The 19,443-nt window shown below is 40.2% G+C and overlaps 1 protein-coding gene across 3 annotated transcripts in view; it reads left to right on the forward strand.

Moving 5' to 3' along the window:
* Positions 1-19,443, forward strand: part of Smad5 (SMAD family member 5) — a 40,248-nt gene that overhangs the window by 17,034 nt on the left and 3,771 nt on the right. For all 3 annotated transcript variants that reach the window (XM_036188269.1, XM_036188270.1, XM_036188271.1), the window contains 5 exons: positions 3,084-3,653; positions 8,070-8,321; positions 9,196-9,315; positions 15,900-16,121; positions 18,616-18,872. In XM_036188269.1, coding sequence (XP_036044162.1) covers positions 3,251-3,653; positions 8,070-8,321; positions 9,196-9,315; positions 15,900-16,121; positions 18,616-18,872 — 1,254 coding nt within the window. In that variant the 5' untranslated portion in view covers positions 3,084-3,250. The remainder of the gene's footprint in view (positions 1-3,083; positions 3,654-8,069; positions 8,322-9,195; positions 9,316-15,899; positions 16,122-18,615; positions 18,873-19,443) is intronic.

Consider the following 19,443-nt stretch of genomic DNA (forward strand, 5'->3'; position numbering starts at 1 on the left):
TCTGCCTCCCGAGTGCTGGGATTAAAGACTTGTGCCACCACAGCCCGGCTTTTTCTTCATTTTTATATCTGAAGTTCAGTCATATTTTGTGTCTGGAGTGATATATTACATCACTTGAATTCATTTCCATGAATTGGTGCTTTTACATGCTATAGACATATGCTTGTCTCTTTAGTTCACAACATTTATTTATGTTGGACTTATACCTGGAAATAGAATTGTTGGACCATGAAGATAATTGTTTGGCATTAGTGGATGCTGTTAAACATTTTCCAAAGTGGCAGTATATAATTTGGTCTGTATTATCATGAATGTTTAATTCTTTCCTCCGACCTCTTTGGTATATTAAGAGCCCTTTGGGCACAGAGCTTGTGGTATAGCTGGGTCAAATGGTAGTTTAATGTTTAATTCTTTAGGAACCTCCATAGTGCTTTCCATTTGGCTGTACCAGTTCACATTTCCATCTGCAGTGAGCAAGAGTTCTTCCTTAACAGCGTTTGTTGATGACAGCCATTCCGTCTGAATAAGATAGAATCTCCAAGTAATTTTAGTTTGTGTTTCCCTGATGGGTAAGAATGTTGAACACTTGATCAAACATTTATTTGCCATTTGTATTTCTTTCGAAAATTGTCTATCATTTCAGCAGCCCACTTTTTGTAGCTCTTTATTCTAGGTATTAGTCCTCAGTCTGCTGTGTACTTTCTGAAGAATTTATCTCCTGTTCTGCAGTCTCTCTCTTCACTATGCTGATTGTTGCCTTTGCTGTGCAGGGCCTTTTAATTTCACATTATCACATTTGTCAGTTCTTGGGAATGTTTCTTGTGCTGTTGGAATCATTTTAAAAGAGTCCCCGCCTGTATCTATATCTTGATGAGTTTTATCTATGGTTTCCTCTAGCAGTTTTAGAATTTCAGGTCTCGCATTAAGATCTTTGGTACAGGGGCTTGGAGAAATGGCTCAGCAGTTAAGAGCACTGGTTGCTCTTGCAGAGGACCTGGGTTCAATTCCCAGCAACCACATGGAGGCTTACAATTGTCTGTAAATCCAATTACAGGGAATCTGACACCTTCACACCAATGTACATAAAGTAAATTTAAATAAATTATTAAAAAATCTTTGATCCATTTTGAATTGATTCTTCTGCATGTTAATATGTAAATTTCCCATGCCATTTGATGAAGAACCTTTCTATTTTCGCATATATCATTGCTTGTACCTCTGTGGGTTTATTTCTGGGTCTTGTATTCTACCCCATTGGCCTACATGTCTGTGTCCTGCCAGTATCAGAGATTTAGTTCCTCTGGCTCTGTAGTATCATTTGAGATTTGAGTGTTGTGGTACTTCCAGCATAGCTTTTTCTGCTTGGGGTAGCTTGGTTATTTGGAATTTTTGGCACTTCAGTGTGAATTTCAGGATTTTTTTTTTTTTTAATATATTTCTGTAGAAGAGTGTCATTAGAATTTTATGGGGATTTTGTTGTAGCTGTAGATTTCTTTGGGCAATAGGGCCATTTTTGCAGTATCCTGAGACTATGGCCGTGTATTCAGTTTCTTTAGTGCCTTTATAGTTGTATTTTTTAGAGATCTTTCACCTCCTTAGTAGATTTATTCCTCATTTTCTTAAAGCTATTGTGAATGGTTTTCTTTCTCAGCAAATTTGCTTTTAATACAAAGAAAAGCTACTGTTTGTGAGTTGATTTTGGATCCTGCTGCTTTCCTGATGTTTAGAGTTATAAGGATGTTTTGGTGGAACGTTTAGTTCTGGTGGAGCATTAGCATAGGACTGTGTTGTCTGGAATTGGGACAGTTTGACCTGTTTTGTTTGCACCTTTTCATTTCTTCCCTCTTGTCTTACTGCTCTAGCTAAGACATTGAACGTCGTGTTTCATGGGAGTGTGGAGAGCACGCCCTCTTGTCTTGCTTCCAGCTTCAGAGGAAGTGCTCTCAAAATCTCCAGACTTATAGATGTTGGCTAAAGGCCTGCCATCTCTAGTCTTTCTTATGTTGAAGTGTGTTCAGGCGTTGACTCTGCAGGGATGTGGACTGTCAGTGGCCCTTTCTTCATCTCTTGAGATGATTGTATGATTTTTGTTCTGAAGTCTGTTTGTATACTGTGTTACATTTAACGCTTAATGATTTGAGTATGTTGTTGAATCATGCATCCTGTAGTGATACTATGTGTATTCTTAATGTATTCCTGAATTAGATTTGCAAGAATTATTGAGACTTTTTTTTCTAATGTATAGGAATATTGGTCTATATAGTTTTCTTTTTCTTTTAGGTTCTTACTTGGTTTTAGTTTCAGGTAAAACCTCAAATAACCAGTTTGTAGTGTTTCTTCCTTTTCTTTGTTAAACAGCACATGAAGAAGCATTTTTTTTTTTTTAATTGACATTCTTTTTCTAGACATTGTCCTGCTATTTTAGCTACTGGTTGTGATTGGTGCTACAGCGATCTACAGGTAATTGTACCCAGTCTTAGCACTAGAACCCCATGGCACAGAGCGTCCTCTGTGTTTCCACGGGCTTCTGGATAGAGCATCTTCCTTAACTCATGTGCTTAACTATAGAAGCCCATAGTCATTATAAAGTACAAACTGACATTTGAGCAGTTGAGTAACATTTATTTTCTACATCTCTTTAGCATTCTTCATTTTAAGATAGTTGACACTTTTGTATTAGCAGAGTTTGACAGTTGGATACATCTACAGCTTTTTTTGGTTTTTCAAGACAGAGTTTCTCTGTGTAGCCCTGGATGACCTGAAACTCACTCTGTAGATCAGGATGGGCTCCAACTCAGATCCACGTGCCCCTGCCTCTCAAGTGCTTCTTATGGCAACTCTTATTTAGAATTTTTCCATCTTAGATGGCTCTTACAACCTTTGCTTTGCTGCTCAACTATTTTGTGTTCTGAAGAAGGGAGTAAATGGCTACCAGAATTTTAGAGACATTTTTGTTTTCCAGCTTGATGCTTTTTGTTTTACTTTGACTGCTTTTTTACTTTTATTTATGATAACAAACATACTTGGAGTTATGTTGATTGATGTTCTTAGATTGAATTGGGCTCCTTTCCCCTCTCTTTCAGGACTTGTAGGACTGAAAGAAGCATAGATGGCAACTGTACAGTCGAATGCCACTCCCTCTCCACTTGGGCCTTCTGCTTGAGACCTGCGTGTGACTTTTCCTCTCTGATCCACGCTTTTCATATCTACTGACTTTGATTACAGGAAGGTCTCAGAAGATTCGTATCAAATGACGTCAATGGCCAGCTTGTTTTCTTTCACTAGTCCAGCCGTGAAGCGCTTGTTGGGCTGGAAACAAGGTGATGAGGAAGAAAAATGGGCAGAAAAGGCAGTGGATGCTTTAGTGAAAAAGCTGAAGAAGAAGAAGGGCGCCATGGAGGAGTTGGAGAAAGCCTTGAGTAGCCCAGGACAGCCAAGCAAGTGTGTCACTATCCCCAGGTCCTTGGATGGACGCCTACAAGTTTCTCACAGAAAAGGCTTACCCCACGTTATATATTGTCGTGTTTGGCGCTGGCCAGATTTGCAGAGTCATCATGAGCTAAAGCCATTGGATATGTGTGAATTTCCTTTTGGATCTAAGCAAAAGGAAGTTTGTATCAATCCATACCACTATAAGAGAGTGGAAAGTCCAGGTAAGCTTTACTTGACTGAGAAGAATTAAGAACAAACAAACAAAACACCAACATGTCTCTCACTGGTTTGCATATAACTATGCTTATTACATCAGCTTTTGTTAAAAATTTTGTCTTAGGAGGAATACTAAGTTTTAAATTTAGCTTTTTGAACATTAAACTCTTGATTGGCTGTTGGAACTATGCCTAATAATACTTTCTGTCATGGTAAACACATGTTCCATGTTCACATTAGATCCTGCTTCCTCTAGTTTGGGAACTGTGTTGTCACACATTTTTCTGGCTTTACATTTTTCTCTGTCTACAAGAGTCTTTCTTTTCTATTAAATTACGTTTACTCTCTCTCTCTCTCTGTGTGTGTGTGTGTGTGTGTGTGTGTGTGTGTGTGTGTGTGTGTGTCAGTGTGTCACAACACACATGTGGAGATCAGAGGACAACTTTCAGGCGTCAGGAGGTCTTTTCTTGATCGTCCTCATTCTTCAGTGCCTAGGATAACTAACACTCGTTACTAGTTGTTAGTAGGTAGTGGTCAGTTTTTGTGTAGTGAATGAATTACATAAGCTGATGTCTTCTTAGTCCTTTGATTGCTGCTATAGCAGAATACCACACACTGGATAAGTTCACTCTACTGAGAAGAGTTAAAAACAAAACATGTATCTCTTTAATTTGTACATAACTAGGTTTATTAGCTAAAAGGTTACATTAGCCTTTGTTAAGGATTAACAGTAGAAGTCCTGGGGGGTAGGAAGTCCGGGACTAAGAGACTATCTGGTGTAGGTCTTCTAATTAACTGCACCACAGAACTGCACATGGGTGAGCAAGACAGAGTGGACAGAGGGAAGCATGAGCATAGAGAAAGAAACCTAGTTTGATTTTTCCCTTGGGTGCCTGAGATCAAAACCAGAGTCTTGGACATTTTCAGCGAGGGCTCTACCATGGAACTACACCCCAGCCCAAGCAACCTGTTGATGTAACTAGGAGTCCACCTTCACAGGGATACTATCTCATCACCTCTTGTTAGGCCCTACCTCCCAGCACTGCCTGTTGGGAATTAAGTTTCTGGCCCATAAACTTGGCAAGGTAGATTTCCCACAGCGGCTGAGATACTAGTTGTATTTTTTTAGTTAACTGTTGCTACAAATAAATAGCCACACATGTGATAGTTTAAACACAACACACATTTATTACCTTATAGTTTCTGGGAGTCAGGCATCTAGTTGCCCTTAACAGAATCTTTTGTGAGTTTCTAATCAAGGTGTTGATCAAGGCTGCGTTTTTCTCAGATGTTCAGATGCATAAGGGGCTACTGTCAAGCTCATTATGATATTGACAAGATTTAGTTCCTGTATAGGCCATTGGACTCTTGCTGACTGTTAGCTACAGACTGCCTTCATTTGCTTACTGCGTGGCCTTGCTCATCAGTAGATAACCTTTATATTTGTTCTTACACCGTCATTCCCTCTCATAATATTACATTTTCTCTCTCTTCCAGATTATTTCTGATAGCATGCATGCATGTTAAGGTACTGTGTCTTCTTCAGAGCCAGTAAGAGTGTTTTCCTACAAGAGGGCATTGAATTCTTAGGGAGTATGACCACACGTGTCCCATTACTTTGCCATAATTCTGTTGATTAGAAGCAAGTCCTAGGTCATATGCTGAAGGGAGAGGATTGTCCAAGCACATGAACACCTAGAGTGTGTCTTCATACTAGAAGAATTCAACCTGGTGTGGTTGAATGTGGAGACTTGTATGTTACATTCAATCACAAGTTGCTGCTTCATATTTGAGATGGGTCTCAGTTTCTTATGGAGCCCAAGGAGAGCCATAGTGTGAGGGAATTGAAGAAAAGAACAAGGCAGATTTAATGGAGAAATACTGTCTGAAAAATTCTCAAGCTAGGTATTTGCTAGCAATACATCTAAGAATTTTGTCTGTTTCTTATCATAATGAGGGGGTACTGGCCAGCGGCCAGTAGAATTGTCTCCTTTGATCCACATTATCATTTCGTATGAGGGACAGGGGCAGTTAGAATACTTTAAAATAACTTGAGAACTATCTTGCTAGTTCAGCTACTGAAAAAAAAAACTGTAGAAACCTCATGTGCTTGGTCCCAAGTCCACACATCTCAGAGGAAGGGGCAGCTTTGCTCATGAGGAGTAACTAGTGTTCTTTCTTGACCAAGCAGTCAGGACAATAGGTGCCTCACTTCCCGGTACCAGTGCTAATAAAGGAGGGTGTTGGTGATTGTGGTAAGAGTGCACAGTTTTGAGTGCTCATGGACAAAAATGCTTTTCTAACTCTGGAGTTGTTTGGTAGTGGAGTTAGAGAGAGAAAGCACTGACTTTGCACGGCACTGAAGTGTGCTAACTCTGTAGACAAAGGAGCTAAGCCTTACTTATACAGAGCACACGGGGAATATATATGGGAATGAGAAAGTGTTGCAGAAAGAAAAAGATGGGAGGTATAATGAGCATAGAAAAGTAAGGCTAGCACAAATGGTCCAGTTTTTTATTGACTAGAAAGTATTATCTGGTGGTTAAGGTTGTGGGTTCTGGAGTCACGATTTTACTATATAGTTAATACCTGTAACCTCAGGCAGTTTACCAAATCTCTGTGATTTAGTGTCTTCTTTGATGGGCATAGATAATACTATTATTAACAACCTTACAGAGTTGTTAGGGAGATTGATTGAGTCAGTGTGTATGTAAGTGCTTAGTTTTAAATCAAGGACCATTCTGGATCCATTCTGGAAACAGCATATGCAGAGTAGGAGGAGAGAACATTTTCAAGCAAACACTGCTGCAGTGACTGAGAGCATAGTTATCTCCCATTTCTTTCTTAGGAAGCAAGAGGGCAAAGTCAAGGAAGGGGGACCCAGCCAGGGAAGTGGTCCTAAGCAGCAGCTAGGACCAATTAGAGCAAAGAACTGAACATCCAGAGGAACACAGGAAGTCTGTAATCATTTGATTTATAAAATCTGGAAAAAGTACTATTGACAGGCTCTGAAAAATGTGTTAGGATACTGGAAATATTAGTGGTCTGTACTTGAAATTAAGGAAATAGTTAACTTGAATAAAAACACTGCTCAGGAGGAAAATGGACAATATCCTTGGCTCCACAATGGATTTTGTATGTATTTTTTAGGAATATATAGCATGTAGGTATGAGCATGTATAAGATATGTATATGTATTAAACACTAGATACCAACTGAACTCAATTTAAAAAAAATACGTTTTTATGTGGGTGGATGTTTTGTCTGCATCATGTGTGTGCCTGGTGCCTGAGGAAGCCAGAAGAAATTGCTCTCATGTTGTCGTCTTTTACTAAATATGTTAAGAGTCCAATCTTGTCTCTTAATTCTCCACATACTTTATGTGAAAATTAAAAAATTATAATCATTTGCATAGATAGTATACAAATGAGAGGGAAAACAGGGATTTTTAACTGTACCTTAGGCTGAACCAAATTCTTTAGTTATTTTACTAAGTTTTTCAGATTGCTTGATAGCTAGGCTTAAATCCTTAATATTTTCTGCTCTACTCTCCAATGGCAGCTGCCTCATTTTTCTCCAGCAACAGCAGTTATATACACAATAGAGCAAAATAATTGTTGGTGATTTACATACTTATATACTAATTCAGTAAAATTAAAATAGCAGCACAAAACACTGACGGCAGGATGCTCTGGTTTCTTATGTGTGTCCTTACTTCAGATGAATTGGTACATTTAGTTTCCTACAGGGGAAAAAAATCAGCTGCTAGTCATTGTATGTAGTCGGGGTCTTTAGAGAAAGTGGAATAAAGGGAACTACTCGTTGAAATGCTGAGAGGTTTCCATGTGTGTCCTCATGATCATATTTAGAGAACTGATAGTTAACGGAAGGCTTTTCACTCTGGAGGATTATCCTTTGATGGAGGAAAACCTTACCAGTTCTCTAAGTGTTAAACATGAGTCTCTGACTAACTGAGAATGTTCCAAGTTGGAAATGCTCAGTTCTCAGGTACCACACTGACCTCAGCTTTCCTCCCTAGTCTGACCTCTGGCTAGGTCAGTGCCTAGACTAACTGTTTCCTCCTCTTGTGAAATCCTCTTGGTCCAATCAGGTGGTACCATTTCCACCACATTTGTTTGATTCCCTGCTGGCTGGGCATGCTCATTTTTTGACTTCTCATTAGTTGCATTAAATGCTTCTTATTATGGCTGCTTTTTAAATGGCTTACATGGGGATGACATCCTTTCTGAATTTCTGCTTCCAGAGTGCTTCATACAGGCTGAGCACTAAAGGGTTCGGGGTTTGGTTCTGATGTACATTCAAATTCACATTCTATAAAACAGTCCCTCAGCAGTAAATGATAATCCCAGCTTGCTTGGCTCTTTCCACCAGCCCCGTAACTGGTTTTTGTTTTCTTTCAGTCTTACCTCCAGTGTTAGTGCCTCGCCACAACGAATTCAATCCGCAGCACAGCCTTCTGGTTCAGTTTAGGAACCTGAGCCACAATGAGCCGCACATGCCACACAACGCCACGTTTCCAGATTCTTTCCAACAGCCCAACAGCACCCCTTTCCCCTTGTCTCCTAACAGCCCCTATCCCCCTTCCCCTGCTAGCAGCACATACCCCAGCTCCCCAGCAAGCTCCGCACCCGGAAGCCCGTTTCAGCTCCCAGGTAAGACGTCACTAGTGTCCCTGAGAATGGGAATTGTTTTAAGTGCTGCTCTTCTGAGTGAGCTTGCTTGTGATGTCATTTTTGTTAGTAATTTATTTCCACAAGAATTAGAACTTATTTTTCAAGTTCCATTATGTTTTAAAAAATCTGGAAATAGGTGAATTAAGTGTAAGTGTTTAATTTGCTGTTAGGAGTTTGAAAATTTCATCTTAGATTCAGTGCTGTGTGTAACTCTGTCTTAGTATATCCCATATAAGCCTTGAGGCAAAAGACAACTTCTGTTCACTTTTAGATTTACTGAGACAAAAGGTCTAGCTATAGCTTTTGCAAAAATTCACAACTCTGAGTGCCAAAGATTTTGTAAACATTTAGTTTTCTAAGCTAATTATTCAGTCATTTAATGGGGCATGATTGTTATTTATGGGCATCGTAAAAGAATGAAATAATCATTGTTACTGTTATAGTGAACTTTGAAGGGACGTAGTTTTAAATGACACTGCAGTATGTGATGAGGACGGTAATTAAAAATGTACTGTCCTGGGCGATCCGTGGCCTTGGAGTACTACGCAGGAGCTGCAGTTTCTTTGAACATAGATTGCTTCAAGATAAATCTTGACCTTGGGTTCCATTTTATTGTTGATCCTGGTATCCTGGATTACCGAGGATCTGAGTAGGCTTGTAGTAGGTGTGCAGGGGATGTTGGATATGCTGTCCTTTCTGCTCTTGCACAGTGTCCTACATCTGTGTGCAGTGTTCAGTAATGAACCCTGCTGATAACCTTGTAGATTTAAAAATGCTTTTAGAGTAATAGCTTTAAGCAGAATGAAGACTGTGTTCTTGGAGGAATGAATATGTCTCATTCTCTTCCTCTTAGCTGACACACCTCCTCCTGCCTATATGCCTCCTGATGATCAGATGGGTCAAGATAACTCCCAGCCTATGGATACAAGCAATAATATGATTCCTCAGATTATGCCCAGCATATCCAGCAGAGGTGAGAAGAGTGCGCATTGTTTTCTTTTGTTGGTGCTGTTTTTATTTCTTTTAATTTCTTGGCCACTTACCTTTACTTTTTGCAGTGCTAGGCATCCAACTCCTACTCTAGGTAAATAATCTCCCACTGAATTAATATCCCAATCTTGATCACTTGTGCAAACACCTTGAATGGTGCTATAAAATCAACTGAGTATGCAATTTAGTGGTTTTTGGCAAATATATGAAGTTTTGGTTCAAAATGTAGTTTAAAAACACTGCCATAACCTCTCCCAAGAGATTCTACCCCATCCTGGGCTCAACATACTTCTGTTCTCTGTACAGATATTTTTATGAATATTTCATAAAAATAGAGTCATGGGAACAGTGAGATGGGTAAGAGCACTTGCTGCTAAACCTGATGATCAAGGCTGGTGATCTGAGTTTGTTTACCAGGAGCCACATGGTAGAAGAACCCCTCCCTCCCAGATAAATATATAATATTTTAAAAAGATTTTTGTTTTATGTATATGCTTTGCCTGCATGTATGTATGTGCACCACATGCATACCTGGTGTCTGCGGAGGCCAGAAGAAGGTATCAGATCCCCTGGAACTGGAGTTACAGTTGTGAGCTACTGTGTGGGTGTTGGGAACTGAATCTAGGTCCTCCTTGAGGAGTAAGTGGTCTTAACCATTGAGCCATCTCTACAGCTTCCAAATATAATCTTTTACATTGTATTTTATTCACTTAACATAGTATTGTCAAGGTCACCTGTGGTGTAGTGGTAACCAGCAGGCATTTGAATTATTTGTGGTTTTGATTAGTGTTCTGAGTAGGTGCACTCTTAGGAACATTGTGTACAGGTCTTTGTGTGGGCATTGCTTTTTTTTCTCTCTTGGGTAGATGACTATGAGCAGAATTTCTGGTGATATGGTAAGCTTAACAGTTAGAGAAAAATTGCCAGACTTCGAAATGTCTGTGCCATTATCTGTTGGCACTGTGTGAGGGTCCAGCTTCTCCATAGCTTCCTAGTACTGTTACTGTCTAGCTTTTTAAAGATTATTACACATCATGGGTATGAAGCACTCATTTATTTTTTACACCCTATTGAGTAATGATGTTAAACACTGAAGAATTTTTTCTTCGGTATTATTTATTTTAAATATTGTGCCCATTGGCTTTAGTATGTCTTTACTGGGGTATAGAGTTCTTTGTATATCCTGGAAGTGAACCACTTCTACCCTTTTTTGTGGTGGTGTGACTTAACCCAAGTCACAGTGAGTGACTGTAGATTTATTGTTTGCATGAAGAAATCTTGTTCCAGATCAATTTTTCTCTATTTAATTAGCATTTTATTAAAAATCATTTTATTGTGAATTTGAGCTTTTGTTTAGAGATCTTAATTTTGTTAATTGGTCTTCATAACTGTACTTGGTAGTGTTGATTCCTAAATTTTATACTAGCGCTTTTCCATCCATTTTTTTTTTTTATCATGGCAAAATTATCATAGCATAAACTTGACCATCTTACTACTCTTATGTCTACAGTTCAGTGACATTAGTTACATTCTCATTATTGTTCCTTTGGCATCATCGAGCACTATTTTACCTTGTGAAACTGAAATTCTGTACTCATTAAGTAAGTCCTTATACTCACTTAACTCCTCACCTTTGGTAACCACCATTCTTTTGTTCCTCTCTATAATTTTGATTACCCTTAAGTGCCTCATATAAATAGAGCCATATGATACTTGTTTATTATGACTAGCTTATTTCACTTAGCATGATACCCTGGAGGCCTGTGTATGTTGTGTTTGTCAGAATTCCATTCCTTAGGTAGTACTCCCTGTGTGCAGCACCATTGTTTGCCTGCACTCTCTACGGGGAGCGTCTATGCTGTTCCCCTTTTGCTCTGCTGTGTAAGCTGCAGCAAGCACCACTCGAGGCTGCTGCAGTAGGTGTGGTGTAGATGCTGGCTCTTGTTACGCTAGGCTGGTTGGTTACAGTGCTCAGATTTTCTGTTTCCTTGCCTCTTTTCTTTCTAAAATTGAGAGTGAAAGAGTGAAGTCTCCAGACCTACCTGTTTCTACTTTCAGTTCCTTTGATGGCTGCTTCATGTATTTGGGGATTCTTGTCACAATGTACAATTCAGTAATATTAAATACAGTCAGCATTGTGCAGCCATTGTCACTGTCTGTTTCCAGAGCTTGTCATCCTAAACAAACTTTGTGCTCATTAGAAATCTCTCCCATTTTCCTTTCTCCAGTCCCTGATCAATAACAGTCTACTTCCTGTCTGAATTTTCCTGTTCTGGGTGTCAAGTCAAGTCTAGGTGGAGTTCAAATCTTGTTTCTTAGTAGGGCTAGATGACATCTATATATTTGCTCATCCATTTATCTGTTTACAAATACTCGGTTTGATTCTTTTTTGGCTGCTGCACAGCAGACTATTTCTTGGGTCTCTTTTACAGTCCATCTGTCTGTCTGAGTGCTGTATATATTTGGGAATAGAGTTTCTGTGTTATATGCCAATCATGTTTAACTTTTGAAACCCCCAACTCTGCACAGCAGCTGCATCACTGTGTTCCCAGTGGAGTTGTCCATGTCCTCGCCAGCATGCTTCCTGTTGTGTCACTGTCCTTGCCCTCCTAATGGCTGTCCTAATGGCAGTGTGTATTTACATAGCATGCTTTAATTGACAAATAAGAGAGAATGTAGTAGTTGGTTGTTGGTTTTATTTATTTATTTTTTCCTATGATGTTACCATTGTGATAATGCCTTACATTGTTACAAGTGTTTTACAGATCATATTCTGCCATGTTAGGTGCTAGGGAGATGCCACTGAGTAAAGTCTTGCTGTACAAGTATAAGAACCCGAGTTCAGATCCCATGCATTCACATAAAAACCAGGTGCATAACACCTTTAATCCCAGCATTCCTACAGGGGAAAGGAAGCGGAGACAGAAGAATCCCAGGAAGTTTGAGAGCCAGCTAGTCTTCCAAATCAAGTAGCAAACAGTAAAGAGCTCCTGTCCCAAAAGGGTGGAAGGCAAGGATCAGTGCTTGAGGTTGTCCCTGGCATTCACACATGCACTACAGCATGCCACAGGATAAAGTAAAAAGATACTGCCATTTACACCTTTTTAAAGGTCAATGTGTGTTGTATGTTTGTGATAATAACCCACAGCTAACTCCATACCTAATGATAAAAAACTAGATTTTCTGCTAAAAATCAGTAACATGGCAAGGCTGACACTTCTGCAATAGTCCTTGTTTGCTTAGACCTTCACTTAGTGCTTTAGTTCATCTTTTGTTAGAATAATGTTACAGAACTTACGTAGTTCCGTATTTAGTTGCTGGAAAAGAGTTTCACTTGACTAATTAAGCTGTGTTAGTTTATTATAGACTTGTTTGAGAGCTGCTGCATTTGGGATTGTGTCTCCTCAATTATGTAGGGAACCCTAAGCCCCAGTATGTTCTGTTTGGAAATCTGGGCTCTGGGGAGGTAATGGAGTCTAAATGAGGTCATAAGGATGGGGGGTCCTCCTGGTGACATGACTGCCCTTCTAAGAAGAGGCATTTCCTTGTTCTCCCTCTGTCCTTGAGCACAAACCAAACAAAGGCTGTGGTAGCAAAAAGCAGGACAGCTGTCTATAACCAGGAAGTGGCCCTCATTAAACCCCGAAGCTACTGCCACCAGGACTGGGAGAAATAGAATTCTGCTGCTTACATCACTCCATCAGTGGTGTTTCTTAGAAGTTGGTACTTAAAATGGGGTGCTGTTATATAGATGTCTAAAAATATGGGTGTGGTTTCGGAACCCATAGAGGCTGAAGAAAGGGCTAGTGAAGTGACTGGTAAAAAGGCGGAAAGAATCCTTGCATTTCCTTAAGGAACATACTAATTTTGTGTTTAGAATGTTGGTAGGAATATAGTGCTGAGGTTGATGCTTCTGCACTTTCAGACCTAAGTGAGGAACACTGGGAGATGGAGAAAATGCCTTTCTTGTAACCAAGTGTCACCTTTGTTGGATTGTGTTGATGTTCTAGTGTTTTGTGGAGGGTAGAATTTTAGAGATACAAAATCAGTTACTTAGCTGAAGAGATTCTTAAGCAAAATATGACTGGTTTCTCCTGATTGCTAGTTGGTTATAAGGTCAAAAGAGCTGGCCCTGAGGGTGAATGTTTCATCAGGGTGGATTATGGAGGCCCTCAGAGGTTTCCCAGTGAGATCTGAGCTTACTTTACCCAGCAGGGCTGCTTAAGAAGATGGCTTGATCACATGTGTGGTTACCAGGTGTTTGGAAAGGTCTGCACTTGGCAGTATGGTGTGCTTTGAACTTGCAAGGGGGAGGTCTTTTTGCCTCTCCCCTTGGCATTGTTTTAAAAGCCCCTTTGAATAAACGTAGGTGGCTGGGTACAGACCCAGGGCCCTCCCAAAGCTATTCCTTATGCCTCTCTCCTCCTCATAGAAACCATGTAAAAGATGGGAGCAGGCCTCCCACAGTGGGTGAACCAGTGGGTGAGGATGGTAAGGATGGTTGGAGTACACCTCTCCACAATGCATAACTTAATGCACAGTTCAGCTATGCTGTAGCTGAAGAGGGATTTTTCCTTAAGGAATTTTCTCTAGCTTAACTATGGACCTTACAGTTTTGGCTGATATGAATTAAGTCTCTGGGGACTTGGGGATAGGATTTATGTATTTCTTGCATGTGAGACAGGTGTGAAATAGTAATGGACCTAATTGTTATTTAGTCCCTCCAATTTATGTTGAAACCCTAACTCTCAGTATAATGAATGCTGTTTAGAGATAGAGGCAGTTAGATTTAAATAAATTCCTAAGATTAGGGTCTTTGAGATAGTTAACTTATCCTTACATAATTCGACACAGAGCCCAGGGAGATAGCTCCATGAGTAAATGTATATGCTTGTACAAGCCTGGTGACTTGATTTCAGATCCCTGGAACACTGAACAAAGAGTTAGAGCATGTCTCTGTGATCTTGGCACTTCTCCAGTGAGAGAGGAAGTGGGTGATCTTAGCATTGATTAATTTCTAAATGGTCTTATTAAATAAAAAACAGGGAGCCAGAAATTTGGGTTAAAGCCTTAGAGAGATCAGGGAAATATGGAAAGCCATCAGCTAACCTCACCTCACCAACTCCACAGGAGAGCCACTTCCTGTCTACCCAGGCTTATATGCCTTGCTTTTCTTCCCTCTCATTGGCTCTTAGCTCAGCTAACTTACTTCTTCCTACACACCTCTGTCACTGTCTGTCTGTACAGACCTCCAGGTCTCTATGGTTGGTAAATATCTGGCCTTTTCCCCCTGATCTCCAGGCAAGCTTTATTTATCAAAGTATAAATAAAATATCACCATAATATTCTATATGTGTGTGTACATGCATACACATGCAAACACTGCTTGTCTTCCACTTTATTTTGAGACAGGGTCTCTCTTGTTTCTGCTTTGCCACATACTCTAAGTTGTGGTGTTATTGGAAAAGGCCAGACATTTTAAGTAAACAAAGTCAGGCAGCACATGCCCTTATTCCGATCACTTACCAGGCATGGTCTCTGTGTGTTCAAGGCCACACTAGGGAACAGAGCCAAGCATGGTGACACATGCCTTTAATCCCAGTACCAACCATAGAGACCTGGAGGTCTATACAGACAGGCAGTGACAAGGAAATAGTGAGGTAGCCAGGCTAAGATAGCCAATGAGAGGGCAGAATAGTAAGGCAATAAAGGCCTGGGTAGACAGGAAGTGGCTTGCATTTGGAAGCCGAGGAGTTGGTGAGGTAAGGTTGGCTAGTAGCTATTCCTATTTCCCTGATCTCTAAGGCTTTCATCCCGATATTTGGCTCCACGTTTTTATTTAATAAGACCATTTGGAAATTTGTCTACATTTGGCACCTAACATGAGGCAGGAATTCATAAAAAAAAAAAAAAAAAAGCCACTTGGCTGTGTGTGGCCTTGTGGGCCCCAGCTCTGCTATAGCTGCAAGTGGCTGGAGCTACACATTGTCAGAGCTACACATGGCAGGACTGCTTGTGTGCTTACAGAGCCCCTGGCCCCAGGCCTGGTTGTACTACTCAGGCCAGAACACGTGGCAGGAATCTCTTTGGTGTTCTCTCTCCTGGTGGGTGGTGGGCTCCCCTCTGTTCTCTCTGTCTCTCTGTCTCTCTCTCTGGATTTCCATCTCAGACTGCCACCACACTAGGTAGCTACCCTGAGGTAAGGCCTTATGAACATGCAGCAAGAGGGCAGCTCTGTTTATACACCAGGAAGTAAGTCTCCACTAGACAGCACATCTGCTGACACCTTGATATCTTAGCCTCTAGAACAAACTGTGAGAAATAATTATGGTGGTTTTGTTATTGTTATTTTGTTTCGAATTTAAGCCATTTAGTCTGTGGTATTTTATTTTAGCTGTCTGAGCAGACCAAGATAAGTTGCCTTGGACTCTAAGGCATGAATGTCAGTGAAATTTAAATGAAGTATCTATTTTCTTTGTTACATAATGCTTGTTTAAGCTAAAGGGTAAATACTCAAAGGGTCTGATGGTTCAGATAGCAATTATTTAACTTCTTTTCTGTTTTTAGATGTTCAGCCTGTTGCCTATGAAGAGCCTAAACACTGGTGTTCAATTGTCTACTATGAACTGAACAACCGTGTTGGGGAAGCCTTTCATGCATCTTCTACTAGTGTGTTAGTAGATGGATTCACAGACCCTTCAAATAACAAAAGTAGATTCTGCTTGGGATTGTTGTCAAATGTTAATCGTAATTCAACTATTGAAAACACTAGGCGGCATATTGGAAAAGGTAATCTTGTCATTTCTTTTCATTCAGTTGAATGAAGTCTTGTTTATTTTTATTTTTTGTACTGGCTGGGTATAATTTATTGCATAAGGTACTGGAAACATCCAAAAAATCTTAAGGCATGGCTTTTGCCTCAGGTTGCAGATATTAAAAAATGCAATCAAAGACACGGCAGTCCTGTCTTCTTTATCCTGCTTAGCTTTTGTTTCTAGTCTGAAGAACTGAAGTCCTGAAGTCCTGTTGTCAGCTTCTGCAGTATTTACCCTAACAGTCAGGGTAAATTAAGTCAGGGCCTAACTGGAATTGAAAAGACATAGGAACTTATCTTGTTCACAACAGTGTCCTTAGTAGCAAGAACAATGCTTGGCTCATGACATACTAAAAAAAAATGTTTTCAGAATCTGTGCATTTTGGTGAAGGATTAGAAATGTAAAGTGACTGCACTTGGAGTGTTTTCTCTTATAAGATGAGCACAGTGCTGGAGAAGTAGGCTGTGAGGTGGGAATGGAGGGAGAATGTCCAGAAGCCTCACACAGTGGAGTTCACATACAGTCCACCATGGAATGTAGTTGCCAGTACAGTGTTGCACATCAGGAGGGCCTCAGTAGAGTGCTTTGGGTGTCTCTGCAGCAGTTTTGCTTCGACAGCCTTGCTGCTCTGTGCTGCTTTGACTTGAGGGTTTAGTCAGAGATGGTGACAGTGGCAGATAATAATCATTGTGACAGGCTTTCTTACAGAAAAGATCCAGAAAAATAAGCTGAAGCCAGGTGAGGTGGCTCACACCTGTAATCCCAGTACTTGGGAGGCTAAGGCAGGTAGGTCCCAAGTTGAAGGCCAGCCTGGACCTACGTAGCAAGACCGTCTTTAAAAATAAAATAAACAAAAAACCATACACAATCTAACAAACAAAAAACTGAACAGTTTGTGTTGGTGTCCTGCCTGACCCTTTTTGTGAAATGTGTCTCTTGAATGTTTAACTTTCAGTCCTCTCCTACTCAGTGGAGACAATTAAGGGGCATCTCTTTGGTCAATGCTAGGATAGATTTTTCTCTTACTTGCCAGTATTCCCATTCTGGAGTCTTTTGAGCCTGCTCCATTTCTGTTTACTCAGAAGCAAACCACAGTTTTCAATACCATATATTGACACAATTCTGGTAGTTATATTTGGGCAGAGATTTGCATCTATGGAGATCTTGCTAAAAGGCACTGTGTAAGGTCATGGACAGTAAAGGAAACTTGTCCATTGAGGGTAGTCAGCATTCTCTCTTGTCATCTAAAATGTGGCAGTTGGCAGCAAGCTGTCTTATGAGTGAGACAAGAGTGTGCTTCTGAACAACAGACTGTGACACCAATTTCATTTAAAAATAAAGCAAAGTCTCCACAGAAGCACACAAACATACTGTATAGGAATATACAGGTAACTTAATCTGTGCTGCATGTGACAAGGTTTAAAAGGATATACACCAAATTCAGAGCAGTGTCTACTTATGGGGAAGAAAAACTTGAGGTAGTTCTTAGATGTATTGGAGAAGTATTTGATGAGAGGGCTTTCTAGCAATGTAGCTTCAATTTTACCATTTGAACTGCTTTCTCACAGTATTTATATTTGTAGAAAACTTTAAAAAGTTGTGCTGGGTGGCATCCCAGCACTTGGGAGGCAGAGCCCAGCCTGGTCTACAAAGAGAGATCCAGGATAGGCACCAAGACTACACAGAGAAACCCTGTCTTGAAAAACCAAAAAAAAAAAAAAAAAAAAAAAAAAAAGTTGTATTTTATTATTTTGTGTGTATTTTACCTATAGGTATGTCTGTGCATGACATTCAATACAGTGCCTTCAGAGGCCAGAGGAAGGGGATCTCTTGGGACTGGAGTTAGATGGTTATGAGCCTCCATGTGGATGCTGGAAATCCAACGTGGGGCCTCTGAAAGAGCAGCCATTGCTCTTAACTGCTGAGCCATTGCTCCAGTTCCATGGCAGGAAGGGGGGGGGGGGGGGGGGGGGGGAGGCGGGGAGAGAGAGGAAGAAAGAAATGGCTTTTTAAAGGAAAGGAAAATGAGCCTGCCATTTTGAAGTTCTTTCTGTAATCTGAAGTCACATTTATACATTTGGATTTTTGAGTGATGGTTGAAATGCTGTGGTTCTCTTTGTTAGTTAGCAAACGGTGGGAAACTTCACTAACTTTTATGATGATTGATAGCACCTGGCATTTCTTTGAAAGTACTAATAGAATGAATTTTTAAAGAGCATCCTTTCTTTGTTAGAGAAACAAATGATGGTTGGAGAGCAAACACGAAGCTTGGGAGCAGACATCTTAATCACCCTGCCATTTGCAGCTCTGAGGATTGGTTAGAGTTAGGCTGATTATTTTTGGCTACTGAAGGCCATCTAGTGGTGGTTGTTGGTGTTTGCTGTGTTTCTGGGTGCTGTGGTTGTGCCACACACATCTGTGGCTCTTCACAGCGCTTGCTAAGCCTTTCTCCCATTGCCTCTCTTTAGGTGTCCATTTGTACTATGTTGGTGGGGAGGTGTATGCCGAGTGCCTTAGTGACAGCAGCATCTTCGTTCAGAGCAGGAACTGCAATTTTCACCATGGTTTCCACCCCACCACTGTCTGTAAGATTCCCAGCAGCTGCAGCCTCAAGATTTTTAACAATCAGGAGTTTGCTCAGCTTTTGGCTCAGTCTGTCAACCATGGGTTTGAGGCCGTGTATGAGCTCACCAAGATGTGCACCATTCGAATGAGTTTTGTCAAGGTGAGTGGTTTGATCTATAACATACTTTAGTCATTGTAAATATGTATGCATTATAAAAAATTATTAGGTGAAGATAATTATTGCTTTTGACCCAATTTGATACATTTTAAGTGAAATTCTTAAATTTAACATTTTAACCATATGACAAGTTATTTATAATCTACACATAAAATCCTTGATAATTTTGATGCTAGGTGAGGATTGGGTTTATAAAATATTTCAGTTAGGAGACTAAATTATTGGAAATCATGTAATACTAAAATTCCTTTTTGAGTGCCTCAGATTCCATTCCATTCCTCAGGAGATTTAATTATAGTATTAACTTATTATGTTTCAGCCATCCTGCAAAGGATTTATAAAGCCTATCATTTACTTTTTTGTTAGTTAGTTTGTTTTGTTTTTGTTTTTGTTTTTGTTTTCCAGATAGGGTTTCTCTGTGTAGCCCTAGCTGTCATGGATCTCACTCTATAGGCCAGGCTGGCCTCAGACTCACAGAGATCCACCTGCCTCTGCCTCCTGAGTGCTGGGATTAAAGGCGTGCGCCACGATCACCCAGCGAGAATGACACTCT

The sequence above is a fragment of the Onychomys torridus genome, chromosome 5 (assembly GCF_903995425.1).
Source record: "Onychomys torridus chromosome 5, mOncTor1.1, whole genome shotgun sequence".
NCBI lineage: Eukaryota > Metazoa > Chordata > Mammalia > Rodentia > Cricetidae > Onychomys > Onychomys torridus.